We start from the raw sequence: 20213 nt of genomic DNA, 5'->3' as shown, positions 1-20213 counted from the left end.
GAAGCCCTGGGGAGATGACACAGCCCCATCCACACTCCCAGCCCAGGTGGCTGGCTGAGCAATGGAGCATTCTGGGGAGACTGGAAGTAAGTAAAGGGTGAGGGTCCCACCCCAGCTGGGTCTCTGGCCTGCTTGTGTTTTGTAGACAGAGGAGGACTACATTCCCTATCCGAGCGTCCATGAGGTAACTGGCTGGACCCCCTGAGCCCGTCCTCACCCCGAGTCTGGACTCTCAGGTCCTCCTCCCTGCCAGGAGCCTGACCATAGACCTTGCCATGGGCTCTGGGGCCTCAGTTTACTGGCCCAAGTCTTTAGAGTCCATGTGAACCCTTAGGCCTTTAATCCCGACGTTTCAGCCTCTTGGCCAAGGTCATTCTCCCAGCTCTACCTTCCCGAACCAAGTCCCCATTCTTGGAGACTGGAACAGGGGGTTCCATGTGGCCTGGGTCTGTGCCTGCAGTAGGAGGGAAAGGGCTGGAGCAAGTACGCTGGTGGGGGGTGGATGCAAGCCCTGGGGTCCACGTGGGCTCTGGGTTGTTCCCTAGCTCTCCTAAGCCGTGGCAGAAGTGACCCTGGGTCTGAGTTGGGGGGTGTCCTGGGGCCCTGGTAGGGTGCAGTGTGGGTGGCTCTCAGCTGAGTCCTCCGTCAGGTCCTGGGGCGAGAAGGACCTTTCCCCCTCATCCTGCTGCCCCAGTTCGGGGGCTACTGGATTGAAGGCACCAACCACGAAATCACCAGCATCCCGGAGACAGAGCCGCTGCAGTCACCCACGACCAAGGTGAAGCTCGAGTGCAACCCCACAGCCCGCATCTACCGGAAGCACTTTCTTGGCAAGGTGGGTGGCCCGCTGGTGTTGGGGGCTGGGCCCGGGAGGGAGCCAAACCCAAGGGCTGGGGCTGGGTGGTAGTCCTGAGTCCCACGTCCCGGAACATTTGTGGTGGATTCACGCTTTCATTCAACAAACATTATGGCATAGTGGTTAACATCAGAGACTACCGCGGCACGATCCTGGCTCTGTCACTTGCTACGTGGGACAATGGGCAAGTCACTTACCCTCCCCGTGCCTCTGTTTCCTCATCCATAAACACGGAGAGGGTGATGACACCCACCTCAGGGGGATGCTGCACAGCTTTAATGAGAACGATGCTTGTAAGGTATTTAGAATGGGGTCCAACATAGAGTGAGTGCTCAGTCAAGGTTAGAAAATAATGAGCACCAGCTGTGTGCCAGCCGTGTTCTAGGCACCAGGAGTGCAGGAGCAAACCAAACAGACCCGGGCCCTGCCCTCAGGTAGCGTGAGGTCAGGGCTGGGAGACTAGTGTAGTGTCATGGCCTGACCTGGCTTGGCACAAACCCCTGCCCCGTCTCCAGCCCCAGAGCAGGGATCCTGCCCAGTAACAACTGGTCAGAGTGTCACCCAGCAGTGCTCCAGGCAGAAGTTACCGGGTGAGATTGTGGTAGCTGGAGGGAGGTCCCATGCTGGGATCTAGTGCGTGCCAGGCCCCATGCCAGCTGCTGTACCTCTGTCCGTCTCCAGCCCAGCTGGTGGAGTGGGGTGTGGGTTCTGGAGTCTCATGGCCTGCGTGTGTATCTTGGCTCTTCCATTTATTGATGGTGTGACCTTGGGCAAGTCGTTTGACCTTCCTGAGCCCGTTTCCTCATCTGTAAAAATGAGGATAACAAAAGTACATGTGAAGTATAGAGAACCATGCCGGGCACATAGTAAGTACTTAACGTTAGCTATTACTACATTTTCATAGTTACTCTGTGAGATCAGGATTGCTCTCGTTTTTACAGAAGAGGAAACTGAGGCTCATAGAGGTGAAGTTCTTGGCCAAGGTCACACAATTACTGAGCCAGGAATTGGACCTACCTCCAGCTGACCTTCCATTAAGACATGCCGGGAGGGTTTATGCTCTTGGCTCAGAGGACTCGAGGACTTCAGCGCAGCCCTCTTTGCCAAGGACCTGCCACTCCCTCTCTGCAGATGGCGCCAAGCATTTGGGGGTTTCCGCCACTCTGTCCCCAGGCAGGGCTGAGGGGGACTCTTGGCTCCAGGCCCACTCAGACTGTCCCCGAGCTGCAGATTTGTGGGGCACATCCCCTGCCCCTGCCTCCTTCTCTTCCTGCCCTCTGAGCACAGGTGTTCACGTTTCAACAGAACTGACTTCCAGGATGACTCCTAGGGTGTGGCTGGGAGCCAGCCCCACTGCCAGGGCCAGGGCCAGCAGGGGGAGCCCAGGGCCGGGCTGAGGTGGAATATCTTGGCACTCCTGGCTTGCCCTTGATTTGAGGACTTCCCCCTCTGGAGGTGCCAGCCCCGGGCTCCTCTCTGGGGGTACCGTTCCTGCCACAGCTTCCCCTCGGGCCTTCTGCAAGATTTCTTCCCAACCCTGTAGCTTCTCCAGGTGAGGCAGGAGGGTGGGAACCTGTCCGGTGAGCCGCCCAGTGTGTTCATGAGATGTTTCACTTCCTGTTTCTCACGAGCCCTGGCTTCAGGGGCCAGAGAGCCACAAATTGAGCAATCAATCAGAGTATTTTTATTGAGCACCTACTGTGTGCCCAGGCCCGAGAAGAGCAGGAGCTGGGAGACAGAGAGGCAGGTACAAATGTGGTCCTGACTTTGATGAGGACCCCGACAGCCAAAGTAACTAACCTTCACCGAACGCCTACTCTATGCTAGACTGTTTATCTCTTTCAGCGCCTGCCAGCATCCCACGAGGTAGTTGGCCTCCCGTTTTACAGAACGGGAAACTGAGGCACAGAGAGGTGAGGTGACCTTCTCAGGCTCCCCAGCTGGCAGGTGGCAGAGGTAGGATTTGAAGGCAGAGCCGTCTGATGCAGAGTCTGCCATTAGCCATGACACCAGCTGCTGGGTGAAAGCCCCCCATCTGGGAGCGAGCTGGCTCTCTGGCCTGGTTTCTGGAGGCCCCAAGCTCAGCTCTGCCCTCTGTCCGCCCCCCCTCCTCCCACCACAGGAGCATTTCAATTACTACTCACTGGACACTGCCCTGGGCCACCTTGTTTTCTCACTCAAGTACGAGGTCATCGGGGACCAGGAGCACCTGCGGTTGCTGCTCAGGTGAGGGTGGGGTGAGGGGCCCTGCGACAGCAGCAGGGGCTGAGGTCTTGTCATCTAAGAGCCCACTCTTCTAACCAAGGCCCAGGGAGGGCAGGGAATTGCCTGAGGCTGCTCAGCAAGTTAGCACCCCAACCAGGCCTGGCCCCATCGTCACCTCTGGTCCTCCCTGGGGTGTGTCCCCTCTGCCCCTATTGTGTGTGGAGGGCCTTCCATCTCTCCTTCCCACTGCCTCGCCCCTCAGCGCGGGCTTTCTCCTCCCAGGACCAAGTGCCGGACACACCATGATGTCATCCCCATCTCCTGCCTCACTGAGTTCCCCAATGTGGTCCAGATGGCAAAGGTGAGGCGTCTTTGGGCACCCTAGGTGGGCACACAGCTGGCACGCTGTCATCTGTAGCCCCACATCCCAGCCCTGTGTGCTGCAGCCCTGTCTCCAAGGTCCCACCTCTCACGTGTCCCATGACGTTGGCATGCTGCCATGTGTTCTGGGCTCCTGTCCCCTGCCCGGTGCTTTTGGGTCACTTTAGAGCACCTTCGGATACAGGAGACCCCATTCTGAGCAACAGCGAGCCCCTAGTCCTGCTGCAAACTCTCTTGTTCCCTCTCCTTTCTGCTGCTGTCCTCTCCAGCCCGCGCAGCCGGTGGCCAGGGAGGCCCTGAGGCCCCAGCCTCAGCTTCTCCCTTCTCTCTTCCTGCAGCTGGTGTGTGAAGATGTGAATGTGGATCGATTCTACCCTGTGCTCTACCCCAAGGTATGGCTGCATCTGGGCCCTGCTCACTGGGGTGGGTAGGGAACGAGGGAACTGGGCATTTATTGGGCACCTGTTGTGTAGCGGGTGTCTCCCGTAAGTCCTCTCAGTTAACCCTCACAACAATGCTGCAAAGTCACCAGTCTGCAGAAGAGGAAGCAGAGGCTCAGAACTGTTCTGTGTCTTATCCGGCGATGCACAGTGGATAAAGGAGGCCTGCCTTCAAACTTGGTATTGTCCGCCTTGGAGGCCGGCCTTACTCTCAATGCCATTTAGGGACCCTCCCAAGGCAGTCAGTGTTCCTGAGCCAGGGGACTCCACTGGCCTTGCCTTCTGACCCAAGGGGAAAAGGGGAGGGGGAATAATAACACAGGCACCTCTGTAAATGCTGCCCCGTAGACAGCAGCCACGCTCCCAGCTCTCGTGCTGGGTTTGAGGTGCTATGACCATGTGGGGAAGGGATGGTGGCTTGTCTTCAGTGAGTCAGGGGTGCTTCCCGGAAAAGGTGGCCCCGAAAGGCATGTAAGCCCTTGTGGCTCTGACTGAATTCTGGAGTGAGGAGAGGGGTGGTGGGGTCCAGGAGAGGTCCCCCAAAGGAAGGGGCCTCAGAAATCAGACGTTACCTCTTGGGTACAAAAGAGGAAACTGAGGCCCAAGGTGAGGGAAGGGGCTACTTCTCAAGGCTCCACTCAAGTTGGTGAGACTTGGCTCATTCTAGAATGACGCTGTGGGTTTACAGAGGAGCCAAGGAACAAGTTAGGTGTTACAGAGTGGATGGAATAGGGCAGGGGGCCTGTGGGCAACACTCAGGAGCAGTGAGCTTACGCTTTGGACATGAGTTCAAGTCCCAGTGCTGCCACTTGTCAGCAGTTGACCTTAGGCAAGTTACAAGTTACTTAAGCTCTCTGAACCTTGGTTTCTTCCTTTGGGAAATGGGAACAGCAGCATTGTCTCCCTCGTGGGCTTGTCCTAAAGACTGAATGAGATGACACAGGTAAACTTCGCGGCACAGTGCTTGGCACGAAGAGCAACAAATGGCAACTTAAAAAAGCGGCCTATTTCACCCATCACCCTCTCCCCTCAGGCTTCCCGCCTCATCGTCACCTTTGATGAGCATGTTATCAGCAATAACTTCAAGTTTGGAGTCATTTATCAGAAGCTGGGGCAGGTGCGCTCACCTTCTCCTCCCTGCCCTCCGACCCGCCTGGCTGTGGATGTGTTGCCACTGGGAGCACCTGCCCAGGGACTCCATTTCCCAGGACCTGGGGGTGGGGTGTGAGAGGCTCCCAGCCTTCTCTGGGTGCAGGTGGGGGGAGGGACAGCAGCTGCTTAGCGGCGCTAGCTCGGTGACCTCAGTTCTCCATGTGTCCCCAGACCTCCGAGGAAGAGCTCTTCAGCACCAATGAGGAGAGCCCTGCCTTCGTGGAGTTTCTTGAATTTCTCGGCCAGAAGGTCAAACTGCAGGACTTTAAAGGGTGAGCATTAGGCGGGACAAGCATCGATTAATTGGACCCGTGCCCTCGGGCAGGGAGGGAGCCCCTGTCCTGGCCCCACAGAGGCCTGGCTGGGGCTGGAGACTGAGCCATGGCCTGGGGGGGGCCGGGGCAGGTTCCGAGGAGGCCTGGACGTGACCCACGGGCAGACGGGGACCGAGTCTGTGTACTGCAACTTCCGCAACAAGGAGATCATGTTTCACGTGTCCACCAAGCTGCCCTACACAGAAGGGGACGCCCAGCAGGTAGCCTGGGCACCCCCCCCACCTGCTTCCCACCTGTCCTCCTGTCCCTCGCATCTACCTGTCTGTTCAGTGTTCACCACACCAGGTTCAGGGGGCCCTGGGATATAGAGATGGAAATGATCCATTCTCCCAACTCGTGGGCTCTAGCTGGGGCAGGGTGACAAGCTGCTACAGTGTTGGGAAAGCCTCAGTTTCCACATCCATGAAATGGGGATGATAATGGCACCTACCTCATAGGTGAGCATAAGACGGGATGCATCTAGAGTGGCTAGAACAGTCTCTGGTACATATCAAGAGCTCCATAAGTGTGAATTAGTATTTTTACGGGGGGAAGGGGCATTGTGGGGTGTCATGGGGGCACTTAAACGTGGCAGAGGTGGGAGTCAAGAAAAGCTTTCCAGATAAAGTGATTTTTAGCCTGCAAAGTTGCTGGGAGAAGGAGGGGGAATGTTCCAGGTGGAGAAAATGGCTTCCACCTTCTTCAGAGGCCTGGAGGCAAGGAAGTGTGGGGCATATTCTGGGAGCTGAACTCCTGTCCTAGGCTGCCTGCAGGGCTGTCTACCTTCCTCCGTGCCCCCACCCCAGGGGGATAAAAGGGTAATGTGAGAAAAATGGAAATATTTGTTTTTAGTGTCTTTTGATTTTCTTCTAAGAAGATCCTCCGTTCATCTCAGCAACATGAGTGTATACCGAGCGGAACCCGTTTGCTCATGAGAGGCCATGTGTGGGGCATTTAGGAGAAGGGCTGGGAGGTAGAGCCTGGGGACCAGGAGCCCTGAGTTTGTTCGAGTCCTCTGACTCACCGCAGGGCCTCGCAAGTCACTGCTCTCTTGGCCTCAGTTTCCTCATTTGTCTCGGGATTCCAAGCAAACTAAAATAATTTTGAAACAAGTTTTTCAGGACCTTGTTTTGAGGGGAAGCAAATTCTTAGACGTGCCCTTCTGCCTACCCCAAGCCCTCCCACACTCCTGCGGGCACCCTCCCCCGTGCCCAGGGAGCCCCTCTCCGGCCAGCTTGTGAAGGCCTGTGGCCCTGTGCTCAGTTGCAGCGGAAGCGGCACATCGGGAACGACATTGTCGCTGTAGTCTTCCAGGATGAGAACACACCCTTTGTGCCTGACATGATCGCATCCAACTTCCTGCATGCCTATGTGGTGGTGCAGGCCGAGGGCGGGGGGCCCGATGGCCCGCTCTACAAGGTGGGTGATCGTGGAGCTTCCCAGGGTTCTCAGCCACAGCCCCTCCCTGAGTCACTCTGAGACCTCTCTGAGCCTCAGTCTTCCCACCTGTAAATAGGGGGACTGTCCAGAGGGCTCTGAGCACCCCCCTTGCTCTGTTGATGGGGGATTCCCATCCCACCCTCCCTGCTCCCCCAATTTTCCCGCCTCAAAGGAGCTGGTTGCCCTGCTCTACCCTTTAGCCTCCTAGGCCTTCCCTATCCTCTGTGACCTCTGAGAGCCTCCACCCTTTCTCACCATTCAAATTCAGGACCAAGGGTGGAGGAGCTGAAATCCTGGGGTTCACTCACCCAGTCTGCAGTCACTGAACCTTCCCCAGCAGGGGGCAGGCCAGGGATGAATTAGGGGTCTCTGGCTGGGGTGGGGACTCCACAGAGACTGCTGCTCTCCCTTCCAGGTCTCTGTCACCGCTAGAGACGACGTGCCCTTCTTTGGGCCCCCCCTCCCGGACCCTGCTGTGTTCAGGAAGGTGAGGGGCAGCCCCCAGCCCCAGTCATGGACAGAGTAGGACAAAATGGGTGGGGGCCGAAGGAGGGGTGCACAGTCTGCTGTAAGAGGTCCTGAGGCCCCACTGTGTGCCAGGGCAGCTGGGCTCCCCTAACCCTGTCACCGGGGACTGGCTTCTCATTCACACGGATGGATACACACTGTGATCTTTATTTATAAAGTCAGGGAACAATCTGCATCATTATTTTAGATTTCTCATAGAGGCTCTGTGGCCCTTCCTAACTTGTATTATCTTTTTGACAATTACAGTCTTCTTCCTTCTAAAATGTTTGGGAAGGGGGCAACACATTTCTCTCATCTCTCAGAAGCCACACCTCGAGCCTTGGCTTCAGGCCCCTCACTTCTCCCCCAGACTGAGGCAGTGGGAGACCCCAGCCAGCCCCTTGCATCTGTGAGGTCTGCTCTTCCAAGGGGTGGGCAACCAAGAAGGGCCTAGGGGGCCCTCACAGGTACCTGGGCTGGGGGGCTGAGGCCAAGGAGGCCCCCTTCTGAGAGAGATGAGGATGGCCCCAGGGCCCCAGCAGGGTGCGGCTCAGGAGCTCCAGCCCCTTGTCTCTGTGTTCACCTGAGCCCTTTCTCTCCTCTCCACGCTCGGGGGCTCCCAGGGGCCTGAGTTCCAGGAGTTTTTGCTGACAAAGCTGATCAATGCTGAATATGCCTGCTACAAGGCAGAGAAGTTTGCCAAACTGGAGGTGAGGATGGGCTGTTGGGCTGAACCCCTGCCTGCAACCTGGCATTTCAGCCCTGCCCCTGGGGAGGGAAATGCCAGGTTCAGACTTTGGCCTCCGGGAGAGCTGTCTGGATTTAGGGGCAGCAGGGCTGTGGTCCAGGGAGAGGAATTAGGGCATTTCTAGGGGTATGTGAGGAATGTCCCAGGAGGTGCTCGCAGGTGGGCAGGCTGGCACAGAGCACACCATGAGGGAAGGGGCAGACCGTGGGTTGGGACATGAGCAGCCTTGAGCGCTGCTGGAGCTGCGAGGTGGGGGTCCCAGGGAAGCCAGCATGGGCTCCTGGGGCCCGGGGCCCAGGCCCACTCCCTACTGACTCAGAGAAGGTGGTCAGGATTCGAATTGTAGAACCGAGGGCCAATCGCTGGGGTCTCTCCTGATGGCCTCGACCTGGCCCACAGGAGCGGACACGGGCTGCCCTCCTGGAGACGCTCTATGAGGAACTGCACATCCACAGCCAGTCCATGATGGGCCTGGGCGGTGACGAGGACAAGATGGAGAATGGCGGCGGGGGCGGCGGATTCTTCGAGTCTTTTAAGGTGAAGGGCCAGGGTCTACCTGGGGCAGAGAAACTGGGACCTGGCTGGGGTAGAGTCGGGGGTGGGACTATGGACGAGGCTTGGAGGGGCGGCTAGAGGCGGCTCGCGTTGGGGGTGGAGTCGGGTGGGGGCGGAGCTCTGGGTGGAGTCTGGGCGTGGGGTTGTTAGACGTGAGAAGAGCTAGGAGCTAGGTGGCAAGTACCTGGGCGTGGAGTCTGGGTGACAGCGAGAGTCTAGGTGACAGCGAGCCTCAGGACGGACCTAGGCTTTAGGGTGGGGCTCTGACTTGGGAGGAGTTAATGGTTGGAGGCGGGGCCTAGGCTTGGGGGTGGAGTCTACCTGGGAGTTCCGCGAAGGTTCGAGCCCTCTGAGCGGCAACCAAGTGCCTCTGGTGCCTCTCGTGGTGGCTACCAGGTCAGCAGGCAGAGAGGGGAGGAGGAGGTCTCCGTCCTCACTGAGGGAGAGAAACAGAAGTCTGAGATGCCATTTGTGAACTGAGTGGCTGTAGGAGAGGAACCTGGCCTGTATGACCTTAGGCCTGTGTGACCTACCATGGCTGTCTCCGCATTATCTTAGAGTTAAGAGTACAGACGGCCTGGGTTCACTTAACCAGCTTGAGCATCCTCTGAGCCTCAGTTTCTTTCGTTTCTTTTTTTTCAAGTTGTATTTGTTTAAGTAGTCTCTGCACTCAACATGGGGCTCAAACCCACGACCCTGAGGTCGAGTCGCATGCTCTTCCGGCTGAGCCAGCCAGGCACCCCTGAGCCTCAGTTTCTCTATCCACTGGGTAGAGCAATGGCCGTTTACTTCATACAACTGTTGAGAATTATTTGTAAAGCAGCTAGATTAGTGCAACGTAAGTTCAAAAGCCAACCTACCTCAGCAACTGCTGTCCAAAGTGAGAGAGGAGGAGGGAGTGTCTCTTTCCCCCGTAGGGCCTGGACGCCCCCAAGCTGCAGGTCCCCAGGCTGTGGCTCCTTTGCCACCTTCTCCGCTCCCAGGAGGGGGGCTGCCCATCCTCTGGGTGCCCAGCCAGGCTGGTTGGGCCTCACTGTCACCCCAGGGCAGACAGCAAAGCTGGAGACGCGGGTTTGCATGAGGGGATTGGCCCAGCTGCCCGGGCCTGCCCTGGACTTAGGCGAACAGACTTTCTTTGAGAAAGGGGCCTGAGGAGAGCCCTGCCTGTGCCCACCAGAGACCGGGAATGGGTGGGGTGAACATGGGTCTGGGGCCTCTTGAGGGAGGGCTCCAGTGGTCTCAAATCTAGTAGGTGCCGGATTAGGTCAAAGAATTTCTTAGAGGCCGTAGAGCCCACAGTGAAGGGCATGTGATTTGGCATCTGGGTTCCAGGCTCATCTCATTTGTAAAATGGGCATGATAATAATGCCCACCTGGTAGGGTGCATTGAGTGAGAAAATGAGAATAAAGTACCTGGCCCCATAGGAAATGTTCAGTGTAGACTGGCTGAAAAAAGCAAGGAAGAAAAGGAGAGAAGGAGGAAAGAAAAGCAAGGAGAGGAAGCCCTAAAGGACCCTAAAAGCAAGAAACTGAGGTTTCTGGAGGGCTCTCTGCGTGCTCTGGCTCATGCCCCAGCATCTTCTGCAGTCCTTACAGCAGCCACATGAGAGTCCCGGGGAGGCTCAGAGAGGTGAAGTGGCTTGCCCAGCAGCCCCCAGCAGGCTGGTGGCAGAGCTGAGGCCCAAACTGCCCTTAGGCACCATGTGGACTCACCTCTCCTGGGGCCTCACAGGCAGGGACTTCCGGGGGTCCCCTGGAGTGGCATTGGTGGGGAGGGGCCCGACGCCTGGGCTCCTGGGTTTCTGTGGGGGGGTGGGACCTCATGAAGTCTGTGCCGCCTCCACTCCCACCCCACCTTCACAGCGGGTCATCCGGAGCCGCAGCCAGTCCATGGATGCCATGGGACTAAGCAACAAGAAACCCAACACCGTGTCCACCAGCCACAGCGGGAGCTTTGCCCCCAACAACCCCGACCTGGCCAAGGCAGCTGGAATAGTGAGTGCCACCCCCAGTAGCCCTCCGCTCTCCCCGGCCTCCGAGGCCCGGCCCCGCCTCCTCCCGTTGCCCTGGCATTTGAGTGCCCAGCCTGGGTTCTAGACTCAGTCTAGCCACTGCTCTCCATGGGGGTCCAATGTCCGGGCCATGACACTGAGGTGCACAGAGCCTGCAGCCCCCTTCCCTCCTCCTGGCCCCTTATTCAGGTGGCTTTCTGTGGGTCAGCTCTGGGGCTCTCTCTATCTGACACTCTTTATCGAGCACCTACTGTCTATCATGTGCTGGGAATCGGGCTGCTTTGTGGGCACCTAATGTCAAGCCTTGAGTTGCCGGGAGCATCTACTGTGTGTCAGGACCTGGATTTCTGTGTGAGCACCTGCTGTGTGCCTGGCTCTGAGATGCTGGTGGGTGCCTCCTGTGTGTTGGGACTTGGGCTGCTATGTGAGCACCTACTGTGTCAGGACCTGGGTTGCCGTGTGGACGTGTACTGTGTGAGCATCTACTGTGGGCCCGCCCTGAGTTTCCATGAGCGCCTACTGTGTGTCAGGTCCCGGGCTGCTGTGTGGGCATCGACTCTGTAAGTATCTACTGTATGCCCAGCCCTGGGTTATTCTGTGAGAACCCAGCGTATGTCAGGAGATGAACTCCTGACTGAGCACACGATATGTGCCAAGCCCTGGATATCAGTGAATCTGCACTCTGTGCCAGGAAGTGAGCTGTGTGGTGTGAGCATTTATTCTGTGAGCATCTATTTCTGTGTCCCTGGCCCTAGACTGCTGTGTCAGCACCTACTGTGTGTCAGGGCCTCTGTGGTTGTGGCTCCCTATTGTGTGTCAGGAACTGGGCTTCTGTGTGAGCACCTGCTGTGTGATTACTTCCTGTCTGCCAGCCTCTGTGGGATTCTGCTGCTAACACTGAGCGGGGGTGCTGGGCGCACGGGGTGGGTGAGGCCTTCGGCTGTGGGCTCATCGGCTTTCCGCCGCCTAGTGGCCACCCCTGGCATTGCACACGCAACTCTGCTCCTCCTTGTCCGTCCATCTTTCTTCCACTGATCTGTCCGTCCTTACTTCTGTCCTTTATCGCTGTATGCTGCATGCCAAGCCCTGTGCTCAGTGCTGTAAGGCCGTGTCACATGGCAGGAGATTCCCCAACCCCCAACCCCCCAGCCACCCCTGCCCCATGGTCTGGCCCGGCCCGGGGAACAAGGCGGGACCTCTGCCGTCCTGCAGTCACCAAGCCCACTGTCACTGGAGAAGCGGGCCCACCCCCTCCCTTCCCGCCGAGTGGCCTAGCCTCCTGTGGGTGCTGTAGAAGGGGCCCTGGGGCCGGGCCAGGCCAGCAGCACCCACCATGGCAGTAACCAGACCCGTTTCTGTTTTTGTTTTTTGTACAACTCTCTTCTCTCCTGCTGTTTCCTTTTCCTTCTACCGTCTGCATTTTCCCTGGTTTCCCTTCTCTTTCTTTCCCTCCTGCTCCCCCCCACTGACACCTTCGTCCTCCTCCTCTTCTTCCTCTTTCCCCACGCTTTTCTCTCCCTGCTTCCTCCTTTCTGCCTCCCCGTTCTTTCCATCTCTGTCTCTCTGTCTGTCTTTCACTCTGTGACCTCCGTGTGTTCCCCCACGTGTCCCTACCTGTGTCTCTGTCTATTGGCCAATCTTTCCCCCGTCCGCTGTGCCGCCCCTTCCTGGCCGTGTCCCTCTCTGTCAACCCCATCTCAATCTCTCTCTGTCTTTCTCCATGTCTGTCTGTCTGTCTCTCTCCGCCCCTGCCCTCTGCTGCTTGCCAGTCATTGCTTATTCCCGGGAAAAGCGCGAGTAGATTCGGACGCCGGGGCAGTGCCATAGGCATAGGAACGGTGGAAGAGGTTGTCGTCCGCGGGGCCGCCGGCTCTGGAGGCTGCCTGCACGTGCTGTTCTCTGCTCGCTCTCAGGACGGAGGCCATATTGGGGACGTTGCCCCCCCCCCTTCCCCCGGGCTGGGCCCGGGGGTGTGCAGGATGGGGTGCCGGCAGCTCTGATGGCACTCAGCACCTGCTTTGGGGCCTGGTACCTGTGTCAGAGCCAGCGCCCCCCACCAGGGGCTTCTGGCCCTGCCCTGGCCCTGGGGACCCTCACCCAGTCCCTGCCAGAATCTGGTGCCCAAAGACCCTATGCCCAGCCGCACGTCCCCCAATATCGCCAGTTCTGCATGGACCTCCATCCCTCTCCTCTGCCCTGATTCCCCCTCCGCACCATGAACTGGCCTAGGGTTTCCTGCCCCTCCGTGCCTCCCTGGGGCCCGCCTTCCCGCCTCCCCGGAGAAGCTGGGGCATGCTTCTGGTGCCTGGGGCATCCCCCCCCCTCGTGTGGTTAGAAACCGGGGGAGGGAAGGTATCTTGCAACTGCTGGGCCCGAATCTCCCCCAGCCAGTTTGGAGATTCCGAGGTGGGGCAGGGGCTTATGTTGCTACATCCACTGTCTCCCCGCTGCCCTGAGGCTTCAGGTCCCATGATACCCCTGAGGGGCCGAGAGCCGGTAGCCATTCTGAGGACTCGGCCTGGGATGCGGTTCCAGGCGCTGCCCTGCTATGTGATCTCGAGCGCCCTCGCCCTCACCAGGCCTGCTTCCCTCTCTGTTAACTTGCAGGGCTGTCTCTGGAGATGGGCATTCCTCTCATTCTTTCTTGTTCACTGCCTCTGCTTCAGGGCCTGGGGCAGCAGGGCCCCAGGTGGTATGTGGGGGACAGTGGCTCTCCCAGGGCAGGTGGGCACTGAGTTGGGCCCTTTCCCTGCAGTCACTGATCGTCCCTGGGAAGAGCCCCACGAGGAAGAAGTCGGGCCCGTTTGGCTCTCGCCGCAGCAGCGCCATCGGGATCGAGAACATACAGGAAGTGCAGGAGAAAAGGTGGGTGGGATGGGTCCCCTGTCACCCCCAGCCCCTTCCCTGACCCCCGTGCTGTGGCAAAGGTACGCAGGCAGGAGGGAGTGCCCACTCTTCTGCTCCCTGTCCCTTTCTGGGGACAGTCAGGTACCTGCTGTGTGTCAGGCCCCAGGGCCAGCTCGTCACCTAACGTGAGATGCCTTCATCGGTTCAGCGGTTCTGGTGGCTCCCCAGGGGGTCACACCTTGCATGTCAAGACGCTGTAGGGGAGAGGGCTCAGGAGTTGCCTGCCCAGGTCACGCAACCCGGGAGAGGCAGAGCCGGGATTTACGGCCTGGTCTGTGGGGGTCTGCGGATGCGTCTGTGCGGGCAGGGTGCAGGCAGCGCGCCATACGAGCAGCGGAACAGCCCCTGGGAAGCGGAGGATAGTTCCTGAATGTGAGTCCTGTCTCTACCACACTGGGGCTGTGTGACCCTGGAAAAGTCACCGTACCTCTCTGAGCCCCACTGTCCCAGTCTGGAAAATGAGGACAAGCACATGAGCAACAACCCGGGGCTGCGGCAGAGGTATGGTGTAGAGCGCATGAAGCAGGGCAGGTGCGCTGAGCCCCCAGAGCGGAGGTGGTGCCGTCCTCACGGCCACGAGAGCCCAGAATCCTGTGAACCCTGGATTTAAGCCTTGGCTTTGCCATGTCCTAGCTGTGCGTCCCTGGACGGATTCCTTCCCATCTCTGGACTCCAGTTTCCTTATCCGTACCAGGGATAAGGAGGGCGCTCCATCACTGCCTGTTCCTCTCGTCGGCCAGGCCAGCCAGGGAGCTGCAGGGCCTGCTCTGGGGTTGGCCCCTGAGGATCTAGGGTGCGGGGACGAGGCAGGAGGCGCCCGTGACCTTCTCTCACCACCTGGGCCTCGTTCTACCCTTGGTGCCAGGCCCGGTGCTGAATCCCCCCGCTGCCCCCGTGTGCCCCGCAGGGAGAGTCCCCCCGCCGGCCAGAAGACCCCAGACAGCGGGCACGTCTCACAAGAGCCCAAGTCGGAGAACTCATCCACTCAGAGCTCCCCAGAGATGCCCACGACCAAGAACAGGTTGGGGTTTGGGGCACGCCGAGCCAGGGGGCTCGGACTCACCCTTTCCAGTCCCTGCGTGGGCCTGGGGCTGCCTGGGAGCATTGGTGCTGCCACACCAGGGCGTCAGGGGGGCCTGGGTACTCTCGCAGGCCCTCCGTTGACACGTACCTATACCCACTGAGAGCTTCATTCATGCCGGGCCCCATGCCAGGCTCAGGTCCAGCAGTGAGCTGGGCACACACAACCCCTGCCTCGTGGAGCTGACAGTCCAGAGTAGCATGACCTGATGAGCTATTTCTAGACGGTGCCACAAGAGAACAACAAAGCTGGGGGTGCAGTGGGGAACGATCAGGTGGGCGGGGGGTAGGTGGTGCTCAGGGAAGACATCCAGATATGGGGGAGGCTTAAATTGAGAGCTCAGTGAAGAGCCAGCCCTGCTAGGACTGGCATGGCAGAAGGAAGAGAAGCACAGCGAGCACAAAGGCCCTGAGGCGTGCTTGAAGGATTGAAAGAAGGGTGGCATGGTCGGAGCTGCGTGAGCGAGGAGCTGGGCCCTGGCGGACATTGTGCTGGGTGATGTCGGGGATGAGGTCAGCAAGGTGGGCAGGGGCTAGAGCCAGGCTTTGGAAGCCATATTGAGAACTTTGCGTTTTACCATCAGTGGGGCCAGGAAAGAGCCTTTGGGATTTTAGTTAAGAGGAGTGAGACTTTCGAACCTGACTGTGGGTACGACGTGAAGAGGTGGGGTGGGGAAGAACGGACGCAGGAGGGGCCACCCCTCCCTTCAACGCTGTGGCTCTAGAGGACTGTGCTCTGCTGAAGAGTCAGGCAGGTAAACAGAGAAGCGGGAATGGATGGCAGGGACAGGGAGAGACAGGGCTCGCACACCCAGAGTGAGGAGGTCTATTCCCACCTTGAGAGGAGGAATCAGGGAGGAGACGCTTCAAAACCTTGGCTGAGTTTTGAAAGATGAATTTGCTTTTTGGGAATTGAGGGAAGGAGTGAGACTCCAGGCGGGAGACACAAAGTCCTGGGCCTGGAGCAAAACTGAGAGGGTTGAGAGTAGAGTGTGGAGTTGGAAGGCCCGGGTCCAAGCCCCTTTCTCCCACCTATGGCTGGGTGACCTTGGGCTGGGCACCCACCCTCTCTGAACGGTGTTTCCTCAGTGTTTCCTCATCTGCAGAGCGGGTCTAATAATGATAGCAATGAGACCACTCGGGCAAAGGCACTTGACCCAGTGCCTGGCCCAGTCAAGCATGCACTAGACCATAGTTTTATTGTTAATAGTTACTATTATTACTGAATGCCAAGCCAGGGAAATTAGACTGTATCTGGGACAACGGGGAGCCACGAGAGGGCTTTGTACAGGGGAGGGGCATGCTCAGATCCATGAATTAGGAAGGACAGTGGTGGTGGGGAGCCTGAGGCCTAGGCAGCCGTCATGGGGGACACAGAGGTACTTGGCCGGCTGCAGGCTGGGCCTCCCGGGGCAGGGAACCGGGGTCTGGCTCAGGAGGAGCCCAGAGCAGACGTGGGCTCACGGGGTGCTGTCTGGCAGAGCGGAGACGGCAGCCCAGAGAGCCGAAGTGCTGAAGGACTTCTCCCGCTCCTCGTCCAGTGCCAGCAGCTTCGCCAGCGTGGTGGAGGAGACCGAGGGTGTGGACGCGGATGACACAGGCCTGGTGAGAGGCCCAGGGAATGTTGGCGCTCTGCAGTGGCCCGGAGGGGGGCTCTTTGGTCCCCGTAGATGCTGCAGGCAGAAACATGAGCTTGGGTGTGACTGAGATGAGATCAGGGGACCCAGTCCAAAGGAGCAATGCAGACTAACCCTCCCTTACTGTAAAGCCTTCCATGGCTCCCCAGTGTTGCCCACAGAGCACCCAATCTCTGAGACCGTTGAAGATCTGGTCCCTCCCTACCCCTGCATCTCTCACCACTTCGGCCAATCTGCGCTCCTTTGCAGTCCCTCCAACATACCAGGCTTACCCCACCTCTGGACCTTTGCACTTGCCATTTCCTCTGTCTGGAAGACTCTGCCTGCCTCCTCTTTCCCTCTCTGTCCGACTGACTCCTACTCATCCTTCTTGACTCAGCCTCACATCACCTCTGAAAGCCGCCTAGTCCTAGGGTAGGTTAGGAACCACCCCCCGCCCCCCGTTTAATGTTCTCGCAGGCCCCCCGGGGCTTTGCCCCTAGCACCCTTGTGTCATTCTTCATTCATCAAACCTTTAGCGGCCACGTGTTCCTTGCCAGGCCCTGTTCCAGGTGCTGCAGGTGCAGCAGGGAACAGGGCAGACCGCGGCCCTGCCCGGTGGGGCTCAGACTCTAGGATTGTAATAGTTCTTCACAGTCTGTCTTGCCTCCTAGACCTCACTGTCTGAGGGCGGGAACCGGGCCTGATTTCTCTCAGCGGTTTGGCCCAGGAGAACATCAGTGAATGTTTGCTGAATGAACGCGTGGGGGTGTGTGGTGTAACGGCTGGGACTGTGCCTGTTCCTACTCTGTCCTCCGGGGCTCCCCGGGGCAGACGTTGCTGGGCCCCCATCCTCTTTGCAGGGGCACAAGGGTGAGGGTGTGTGGGTTGCAGCAGGCAGAGGACGCTGGGAGAGGGGAGGGAAGCAAAGCCAGTGCCACGGACGAGGGCTAACCTCCCTTTTCCTCCCATCCCCAGGAGAGCGTCTCGTCCTCAGGGACGCCCCACAAGCGGGACTCCTTCATCTATAGCACGTGGCTGGAGGATAGTGTCAGCACCACGAGTGGGGGCAGCTCCCCAGGTACCAGGCCGCAGACAGCTTCCCCTGCCAAGGCCTTCTTGTGGCAGGAGAGGGACAGGGATAGGCACAGAGGGTCGAGATGACTTCTCATGCCCCAGGTGGTGGGTGTGTGACGGGACTTCCCCTGACATAGGGGACAGTGGGTGGGTCATTATCTGGCCTAAGACGGTTGAGGGCTCATGGCTTCTGGAAGGGTCTCGGAGGATGACAGAGGGGTGGGTGAAGACGGGAGTTAAGGGTGGGGCAGGGTCGCGGAGCACCAGTGCCTACCGCCCATCCATGCGTCCATCTCCTTGGTGCCTCCCCGCGGCCAGTGAGGTGGCTCCCTCCTGCCCCCCTCCCCAGGACCCTCCCGGTCACCCCATCCCGACGCCAGCAAGTCGGGGGACCCTGCGTGTCCCGAGATCAAGATCCAGCTGGAGGCATCTGAGCAGCACACGCCCCAGCTGGTACGTGCAGCTGCCAGAGGGCTGGCCAGGGCGGATGTGACCAGCCTAGAGGCTGCCTTGTGGGGACACTCACCCAGGAGGGGGTTAGCTGTTGGGGGAAGGGGACAGGTGTCCCAGGGGACCAGGGGTGGGTGCTGGACCACGAGGTCCCCCTGAGGCCAGGAGGGGTTGGGCTCATCTGGCCTGGGCACAACCAGTGTCTTCTGCTTGCCTGTGTCTCCTGCCCCATGTCTTCACCTGTCCTGTCGCCTGCCTCGCTGCCACTCTGTCTGTGCAGGGCTGTTAGCCAGGCTCCAGCTCTGAAGGTGAAACTGAGCAGGTCAGACCCAGTCCTCAGCTCTTGTTTGGGGGGAGAGGGTGGGAGTGGGTGGGAGTGGGGAGGAGGGGGGTGACTCCTCCTGTTCCTCTGTCACTTCCTTGGGCTGAGAGCTGTGTACCTGGATTCGAATCCTCTGCTACTTAAATGCTGGGTGACTTGGGCAGGTCATCGGCCCCTCTCCGGAACTCAGTTTCCTTTTCTGTGCAGCCGGGCTAATGAATGCTGCCTCACCTCTGCCCACGGGTCAGCGGGAGGGTTTGGTGGGAGCCTGCAAGGGACTAGGTGGTTGCCGGGAGGGAGGGGCCTGGAGGGTCCCCGGTGGGATGGAAAGACCCAGAGCCTGGATCTGGGGCAGGCCCTTCCCGCTCCTGTCTCCCCGCATCGTGGTGTGTTCCTCTCTCTTAACCCTGCAGGTGAGGCCGCAGAAGCACAAGGTGAAGACGCAGTGTCAACTCCAGGTGGATAGGACCTCTGCCCCCACGGCCAGCACCAGCCTGTGGGCTGTCCCCTGCCCCCGCCTTGGCCACCTGTCTGGACTGTCTCTGCGGGGCGGAGCCATCCGGACCCAGGAGGGGGAAGCTGCTGGCATCATCCCCACCCCCCAGGCTGGGACAGGCAGTGGTCAGTTGAAGCAGAACTCCAGGCCTGGCTTGCCCCCGCTCCGGGCCCTTTGTCACACCCGGGTGCATCTCCGGACCCCTGGGGAGCAGGACGGGAGGGCAGGATTGAGATATCTTGGTGTACACAGAGCCCGTTGCAGAGGCGGTGGGACGTGAAACGTGGTGGGATGGGCACTGGGCTGGGAGTCCCGAGTCCTGGCTTCCAGTATGGGTTCTGCTGTGTGACTTTGGGCAAGTCAGTCTCCCTCTCTGGGCGCCTCTGCTACACGTGGACAAGATTATTTCAGAGGTCAGTGATGACTGTGATTCCATGCACCTGCCCCAGAATGGGGGATTGTCCTCCCAGGGGCCCCCATTGCCCTCCCTTGCTTCTTGGGCTCCCTGGGACCCCAGGTGGGCTGAGGCGCTGGGAGCTGGCTCTGCCTGTTGCCCCTCCTGGACCCTCAAGCTCTACCACAGATCTGCCGATGCCCTGGCCACTGCCTCCACGTGACAGACAAGTGACCCCCTTAGGGGGGAGGGAGACCTCCCTGGCTTCTCAGCCAGCACCCAGCTTAACCCCTGCCATCCCATGCTCTGGGCACTCCAGGTCGCGGGGTCTCGCTGGCCTAGAGTTATGGGCCTCGCCTTTGTGACCCCTCCACCCAACTCCCACGGAGGGGCAGCCAGGCACAGCTGCTGTGAGTCCACATCCTTGTGTGTGTCTGTCCACACTTTTTAGGCACCACGCCAAAGGCCAGCCTTCCGGCCCCAACACCCATTTTGGAAGCCCCCGTGGCTGTGTGTATGTCGGTAACAGTTGTACAAAATAAATTCTATTTATCGCTATTGTACCCCGAGTTGGGCCTGGCTTTGTGTGAACCCTGCCCCACCCGACTCCGGACAGATCTCAGTGGTGCCGAGGCACCAGCCTGCCCGTCCCCCGCACCCTACCCTTCAGAGCCGCTAAGCTCTGGGGGCACCTCCACGGTCAAACCACGGGTGCTGTGACCACCAGGCGTGCTTCCTTTCCACCGTGCTGCCCTCCCCTCCACCCTGTTCCCCATCTCCAAGGGGGGCGGGGAGGGGTGGAGAATACAGCTCTGAAGTCAGGCTTGAGTCCCCGTACCATCTCTTACTAGCTGGGTGGCCTTGAGAAACTTGAGCCTCAGTTTCCACTTCTGTGAAATGGGAGCAGTAGTACCTCTCCCAAGGGTTTGTGATGAGGGTTCGCTGGGCCGGGGTATATCAAATACCCGGCACAGCGTCTGGTTCACAGTGGGTGTTCAGAGACCAGCTTCCCTCTCTCCTTTCTCTTGCTCAGTGAAGTCCAAGAATTTCCTCAATGTGGCCACCAGGGGGCGCCAAGGGATCGCTTACCAGGACTGATGGGGGCAGGGGTGGGGGCTCAGCCGCGCAGGGCAGTTACAATCAAAGGTACCGAGTGACACGGGGTTGGGGGGGGGGGGCATGTGCACAAGGCGGGGGCCCAGGCTGGGTGAGGGAGACATGGAGAAGACTCCGCAGCAGTAGTGACCGAGCATCTGTCCCT

The 20213-nt window shown here is 59.2% G+C and overlaps 1 protein-coding gene across 6 annotated transcripts in view; it reads left to right on the top strand.

Moving 5' to 3' along the window:
- LOC115521566 (RAP1 GTPase activating protein) overlaps positions 1–19521 on the top strand; it is a 65957-nt gene extending 46436 nt beyond the window's left edge. For 4 of the 6 annotated variants that reach the window (XM_030326870.1, XM_030326871.1, XM_030326866.1 and 1 more), the window contains 21 exons: positions 146–184; positions 650–835; positions 2979–3082; positions 3344–3422; positions 3781–3834; positions 4916–4999; positions 5206–5306; positions 5440–5569; positions 6612–6767; positions 7204–7275; positions 7919–8005; positions 8443–8580; positions 10462–10593; positions 12380–12457; positions 13366–13475; positions 14425–14538; positions 16079–16202; positions 17192–17294; positions 17640–17743; positions 18021–18062; positions 18476–19521. In XM_030326870.1, the coding sequence (XP_030182730.1) occupies positions 146–184; positions 650–835; positions 2979–3082; positions 3344–3422; positions 3781–3834; positions 4916–4999; positions 5206–5306; positions 5440–5569; positions 6612–6767; positions 7204–7275; positions 7919–8005; positions 8443–8580; positions 10462–10593; positions 12380–12457; positions 13366–13475; positions 14425–14538; positions 16079–16202; positions 17192–17294; positions 17640–17743; positions 18021–18029 (2004 nt within the window). In that variant the 3' untranslated portion in view covers positions 18030–18062; positions 18476–19521. The remainder of the gene's footprint in view (positions 1–145; positions 185–649; positions 836–2978; positions 3083–3343; positions 3423–3780; positions 3835–4915; positions 5000–5205; positions 5307–5439; positions 5570–6611; positions 6768–7203; positions 7276–7918; positions 8006–8442; positions 8581–10461; positions 10594–12379; positions 12458–13365; positions 13476–14424; positions 14539–16078; positions 16203–17191; positions 17295–17639; positions 17744–18020; positions 18063–18475) is intronic. The other 2 variants (XM_030326867.1, XM_030326868.1) reach the window with 2 other exon arrangements.
- The last annotated feature ends 692 nt before the right edge of the window (positions 19522–20213 follow it).

This window comes from Lynx canadensis, chromosome C1 (assembly GCF_007474595.2).
Source record: "Lynx canadensis isolate LIC74 chromosome C1, mLynCan4.pri.v2, whole genome shotgun sequence".
NCBI classification, from domain to species: Eukaryota; Metazoa; Chordata; class Mammalia; order Carnivora; family Felidae; genus Lynx; species Lynx canadensis.
Note: the sequence above shows the minus strand (reverse complement) of the source record. Positions and strands in the feature narration are given on the sequence as shown.